The 6667-nt window shown below is 58.3% G+C and overlaps 1 protein-coding gene across 1 annotated transcript in view; it reads right to left on the reverse strand.

Annotated features, from left to right (window-relative positions):
- Nucleotides 1–1289, reverse strand: part of PARVB (parvin beta) — a 73313-nt gene extending 72024 nt beyond the window's left edge. The window contains exon 1 of the mRNA XM_037049795.1: nucleotides 758–1289. Within this exon, the coding sequence (XP_036905690.1) occupies nucleotides 758–872 (115 nt within the window). The 5' untranslated portion in view covers nucleotides 873–1289. The remainder of the gene's footprint in view (nucleotides 1–757) is intronic.
- Between the last annotated feature and the right edge of the window lie 5378 nt (nucleotides 1290–6667).

Here is a 6667-nt window from a genome sequence, read left to right on the forward strand (position 1 = left end):
GATAGTTCTCTAGAATTATTTCCACCGGCACATGAAGTACAACTATAGGCGGGTAGGTGGAGGTGGAGGGCTCTGTGGTCCTCGTGAGCAGGACCCCGCCCCGCCGTGGCCTCTGGCCCCGCCTCCCCCCATCCTAATACGCCCCACACACACCCGGGGCCGCGGGCGCACCCGCCCCAAGGACACCAACAGGCCAGCCGGGGCCAGATCGGCACAAGGGTCCAGTGAATGCTCGTGGAATGGGGGTCACGGCGTAGGAGTTCTAGCAGCTGAGCGGCAGGGCAACGGCGCTCAATAAAAGGCGACTCCCGCAGGGCCGGGCGCGGGGCTGGGCGCGCGCGTGCCCGAGCTCGCCTGACGCTGGCTCCCAGGCCTGGCCGCAGCAGGAGCTGGCGCGGCGTTTCAATGACGCAAGAGCCCAGCGCTGGGCTCCGCGAACCGCGGCGGGAGGGGCAGCCTGGCTCCTGACAGGTTCAAGTGGTGTTTAAAGGTCTCGGAGAGGAAGAAGGAACAAGGGTCAAAGCCTGTCCCAAAGGTCGCGGCTGCGCGCCACGCCGGACGCGACTCCCGGGCGCGTGCGCGGGTACGTGTGGTCCCGGCGGGGATCGCGGAGGCGCGCGCGGGGACGCGAGGTCCTGGCGGGGATCGGGGCGCGCTCGGGGACGCGTAGTCCCAGCGGAACTGGGTGGCGAGCGCGGGGACGCGTGGTCTTTGCGGGGCGCAGGCGCAGCTGGAGGCCCACGGCGGGCACACTCACCCTCCCTGGCCTTCTTCTTCCTCGCCAGCGTACCGCCCAGCTTGCCCAGGAACGACTCCTCCTTTTTCATCTTCGGGGGCCTCAGGGCGGGCGAGCGCAGCAACGCCGAGGACATGGGCCGCGGAGGCACCAGCGGCAGGGCGGGAGCGCAGCGCGTGGGGGAGCTGCTTAGCTGCCCCGCCGCTGCCCGCTCTCCCCGGGGAGTGGCCGGAGGGCGCGGCCCTAGCGCCAGCCCCCGCCCCGCCCAGGTCCTGCAGCGTCTGCTGCTAGAGGTCTGCCTGGACCCGGGCTGTGCGGTCAGCGCTCCCAGCCCACGGGCTGTTCCCACACTGCGCTCACTCTCGGAGCAGTGAAGGGGCAGTGCAGCTCTGCAGGCCGAGGCTGGGACAGACCCCTAGGGCTCACCCGCATCCTTTTGTTCTGCTGATGCTGCTGGGCAGCGGGGGCGGCCGAGGCCTTGGCGTGGCCCACGTGCATCGAGTCCCTAAACCAACAGGCCCTTCACCTGCTCAGCCTCTGCCCAGACCCAGACCCGGGGATGTAGGAACCCCCGGGGACTGTCCCCGTCCTAGGAGAGCAGGGGTTTTTCCTGGGGAGATGACGTCATGTGGCCACAGGAAACAGCTGGACAGTGCTCCAGGAGCCAGTGTTCGGCCAGGGACAGTGTGGGGGCTGCAGGCAGAGGAGAGTGAAGACAAAGGGGAGCAAGGCTGGCCTGGGAAATACCGGAAGCCGAGGAAGGGATTTGGAGTGTGCGCTGATGGGATCCCATCTGTGTCCAAAGCAAACTCACAGATGTGTCACCAGCCCTGGAGAGAGTGAAGGCCAGAGCTGGCAGACCAGTTCCCGGGCCCACAGGGACTTAGGAGACAAGCACCGTAGGTGGAGCCTCAGACTGGGAGGAGTGGGCCCAGGAGGCCGGGCGGGCGGGGTCAGTCACCCCCAGATAGGGCCGGGTCAGAGGAGGTCCGACCTCCGAGGGCGGGAGGGTCTGCCTCCGCCCCTGTGGGTGGGGTTGTCCCCTCTCCCTGCACACTGGTGCCTCACAGCATGCAGCACTCCTTCAGTTCCCTTCAGCAAACTTTGATGGTGGCCTCGCGGACGCCAAGCCCCGTCCTGCTGTGGGTGTCCAGGCCACAGAGACAGAGCCTGGCCACCCGGGAATTTGTGCTCCAGGAGAACCAGGCCCTGGTGACACCGGATGCAAGAGTCATACCATTAGGGACCCCTCAAGGTGGAAGGTGGAACTGCAGGAATAGGGGGCGTGCGAGGTGGGGGGACGCAGGGGTGAGGAGGCTGGTCGGGCAGGGGCCTCTGACGGGGTCAAGGGTGAATAACCTCTTGCCTGCCTGCAGTAAAGGAGAGGACTCGGCACACAGAAGGGGAGGGAGAACAGGAGCAGGGGCCCTCATCCCTGGGGGCTGTGATGGGGCAGGACAGGAGCGGCAGGCTTCCCGGGGTGGACTGGCGGAGGGCAGGGAGAGGGCCCAGAGCAGGGACCCAGAGCCCCTGGGTGTGCGTGAGCAGGCCTGAGTGCGGCAGAGGACGGGGAGCCAAGCCCCTGCTGGAGACGGACGCAGCAGCTGTTGCAGCAGGCCAGGCAGGGGCTGCGGGGCTGAGCACAGAGGCCACGCCGAGGGGCGGGGACAGGCGAGAATGGCCTTGTGGGGCTGCAGACCACAGCATTCGGACCTTCATGGGATGCTGGGGTTTGGCGCAGTGAAAGGTCAGAGGTCTCTGAGGCTTCACATGACCCAATTTCGGGTGTCTCGAACCAAGCTGGGGAGGGCCCGAAGGTGGTAAATTTGGTTACTGAGATCCCAGTGGGATCTTGGCAGAGTCTGGGCTTGTCCTCTGCATGTTGGAGGGACAGTGTCAGCTAGGGGAGGGGTCTACTGTAGAGAAATGCACAGACCAGGTGTTACATCTCAGGGGGGCTGACCGATGGCCCGCTGGCCACATGGGGCCCAGGATGGCTGTGAATGCAGCCCAACACAGGATGGTAAATTTACCCAAAACATTATGAGACGTTTTTATGATTACATGTTGCAGTGTATTTAATGTGTGGCCCAGAGACGCCAAAAGTTTGGACACCCCCAGTAGTGTTTCGGGCGGCCCACCAACACCCCACCCACCCAGGGTGCACGCACAGACCCCACATAGATAGAGCCTGTGACGGGGAGGGAGGGAGCCAGAGAGCAGCCCTAGGAAAGAAAACGGAGACACCCGTCTGCTGGGCCCGAGGACCGGAGGCCGAGGCATGGGTGAGGCCCTGGACGTAACGGGTGGAAGGTCTCGTCAGTGTGTCCAGCTTCCCAGTTGTCCCACAGAAGTTGCGACTGCTCCATTGAACGCTGCAAGGCGAGTGGAATCCTACTTTTCACCAACGGCGGGACGTCGTGGAAGAATTTCTCTGGAGGTGGACACCCGCGCCCTGCCAGTTGTCCCCCCACTTCCAGTGGGACCGCTCACTATGAACGGCGGGTTCTAGGTTGAAAGGGGAACTGACCTGGGCCTCACATGGCAGTAGAGTTCCTGGAATTCTGTAGACATCTTTGTATAAAAAGCACAATCATATTGTAAATGCCAGTGTGGGGCTTATTACTAAGAAATCCATGCAAAGCCGCTCCTTCTGAGACAGCCGACATAGCGCCCGCCCCTGGTGCGGACCATCTCTGCAGTCGGCGACTCGTCACCCACCTCACTGCCCCCGTTCCCACCTGCTGTATCTGCCTGGCACCTCCTGGGCTGGAGAACAGGATGGTTTCTTGTCTAATGCAGCTGGGAAGTCTTAAAAAAATACTGTGTTCGTTGTAATGGATTTGTTTTCTCTCCTGTGTGCTGCAGAGAATGGATTAGTCTGTGTTTTCTTTCAGGGTGAGAGGAAGGAGTAACAAATGATCTCACCCCCAGACTTCCCCTCCTCCCTGGCCGGGCCCCTGGGGAATTTACATGCGTTCTCCAGCATTCTCTCTGGGGCTGTCATCTAACACAGCGACTTTCCAAACAGCTTTTCAGAGCAGTAAACAAATATTCACTTGGCCCTGGCTGGTGTAGCTCAGTGGATTGAGTGTGGGCCTGCAAACCACATGATCGAAGTTCGATCCCCAGCCAGGGCACATGCCTGGGTTGCAGGCCAGTTCCCAGAAGGGGATTCAGAGAAGCAACCATACATTGATATTTCCCTCCTTCTCTCCTTCCTTTCCCCTCTAAGAATAAATAAATAAAATCTTAAAAAAAAACAAATATTCACTTGAAGTTCAGAAAGTGTCGGTTTGCAATTAAAGTTGCCCTGGCTGGCGTGGCTCAGTGGATTGGATGTCGTACCACAAGGTGAAGAAGGGTCGAGGTGAAAGGTCGTTGGTTCGGTTCCCAGTCAGGGCAAGTGCCTGGGTTTTGGGCCAGGTCCCCAGTAGGGGGCGTGCATGAGGCACCCAAATGACGTTTCTCTCCCTCTCTCGCTCCCTCCCTTCTCCTCTCTCCAAAAGTGAATAAATACAATCTTTTTTAAAAAATAAAAATGTAAAAACAACCCTTCCACAGGAAGCAGAGCCAGGACCTTGGGTTAGTCCCCGTGGGCTCTGTCCTCCTTTGCTTGGCCTGCTACCCACGTCTTCCCCGCCACACCCGCTATCCGGAGCATAAGTATACACATCAGATCACATGCAGCAGTCCCCCTTAGAGGAAACCGGTTGCATTGCTTTTGAACTGTGGCTCTCGGAGAGGCCACCTTCTTTGAAGCTTAGTTAAGGGCGAGGGACAAACATCTCAGGAGTGCATGCGGGGCCCCCCACTGGGTGATCTCAGTGGGCCTCAGTCACTCGTCCTTGCCGTTTGTCCTGTGAATGGACGGGCCTGGGCGATGCAAGGGTGTGATTCTCCCCAACGCTTCACCGGAGGCAAACCAAACAAACCGCCTTGAAAGGAACAAGCCAGGAGAATGAACGGACCAGCTGGTGTAGTCCTACAGTGGAATACGACTGAGCAACCCAAAGGAACCAGAGCACAGCCCCAGCTGGCGTGGCTCAGGCTTGGGGGGTCGGGGGGGTCATTCACAAACTGAAAGGTTGCCAGTTCGATTCAGGTCAGGGCACATGCCTGGGCTGTGGGTTCAGTCCCCGGTTGGGGCGCATACAGAAGGCAACTAGTTGATGTTTCTCTCACATTAATGTTTCTTTCTCTCTCTTTCTCCCTCCCTTCCTGTCTCTCTAAAATAAAGTAGAAATAATTAAAAAAAGAACAAGAGTACAGGTGTATCTCAAAACCACGGTGAGCAAAAGAAACTAGACATCAGAGTACATGCTGAGTGAATTCACTTATTCAAAGTTCAAGTACAGGCAGCCTCTTTTCCACGGTGAGACTGGTCTCCTTGGAGGCAGAAGCAGCTCTGGGTGATGCGGACCTGCTGGATCTCGGTCTCCGTGGTGGGTGCACGGGTGCACGCCTGGGTACACATCCCAGCCACGTGCACCGAGGAGTGGAGTATTGCACGCTGCCTGTCAGTTAAGCCTCCAAAGTCCTGGGGGAAAGGAAGTAAATAGATGACACACCTCAGCAAGGTAATCTGAGGTCTTCACCTCACCAACTCTCATTCCGTGCCAGCTTGCCTCTTAAAATACCACGGCAGCTCGCTACGCGCTCAGAGACTTGCGCCAGCGGCACGCCTCCACCCACTTCCCTTTTTTACATCGAAAGAGAAGAGACATCTTTCCGAAACCTACCAGGATCCCTTCACTCTTTGGGAGAGGAATGGGGTCTCATTTGAGGGCGTGCCGAGGCTGTGGGAAGTGCGTGAAGAGATGAGGGGACCGCTGGGCTGAGTCAGTGATGGAGGTGCCCTGTTGCCCCAGGCGAGGCTCCTGCCGAGCCCCCCTGTGCTTTGGGGCAGCTTTGGGGGCCTGCTGCCCTTGTAGCACCCAGAACGGCCCTGTGAACGGTGTGATTTCACCAGTTTGCCGACGCCCTGGGATCTGGCCAGACAGTAACCTGTGATTTGCGCTGTGACCGCTGGGAGCGTGGAATAATGACCCAACTCGCCTGGAATTTTAAAGCTGTGTGAGTAGCACTCTCTCCCCATGTGGGCCAAACACAAATCACCGACTGCGGTGTTCAACAGCCATCCCCTAAAGTGATTTTGGAAACATCAGCAGACTTGGAGACCAGGGAAGTCGGATTTGCTTTTACTAGCAACTCCTCTGAGTTTCGTTTTCGCAGAATAGGCAAATGGCACCACATACGCACTTGGTTCCCCTAAAGGTTTCATAGATGAGGAATGAATGAGAAGTTGACACTGGGTTATTGATTCCTAGTCTACTAGGGAGAATTGGTAAAGCCCCTAAAATATTATACATTCAGAGAGCAAATTCCTTAAAAACAAAACAAACCAACAGAACCAATGCATCTTAATGTGGGTGAAAGAATAAAGGCAGGCCTAGTAGATGTTCACACTTTAGTCTGAATTCCTTTCACCATTCATTTGCCATATGTTTATCACCTGCCGGCAAAAATAAAAGGCTTTGCTTTCCTCCTCCCGCGGAACTTGAAAGCAGCAGGGAATCAGAGCTGAGCTTTGGGTGGCAGGGGAACGATGAAGGGTGGGGCGCTTCTGGACAGGGAGCTTGCTGCAGGCTGCTGGGCAGTGGGGCGGGAGACTCAGCCACCCCAGCACCAGGAGAGCCTTGCTCAGGCACGTGGTCCAGGGCAGGGGTCTGCAAGGGGCTGGACCGTGAGTACTTTCGATTCTACAGGCTGTCCGGCCCGTTCCAACCGCTGAGCTTTGCTACTGGGGCTGGTCAGCAGCCACAGACAAGACCTGAGCCCATGCGTGCGGTGGTGTTCCAATACAACTTTATTTGCCCACTCAGAACTCTGCTTTCCCATCGTTTTTGCATCGTGAAATGGTCTTCTTTT

This window comes from Sturnira hondurensis, unplaced genomic scaffold (genome assembly GCF_014824575.4).
Source record: "Sturnira hondurensis isolate 20B ecotype Veracruz unplaced genomic scaffold, ASM1482457v3 Scaffold0000780, whole genome shotgun sequence".
Taxonomy (NCBI): Eukaryota; Metazoa; Chordata; class Mammalia; order Chiroptera; family Phyllostomidae; genus Sturnira; species Sturnira hondurensis.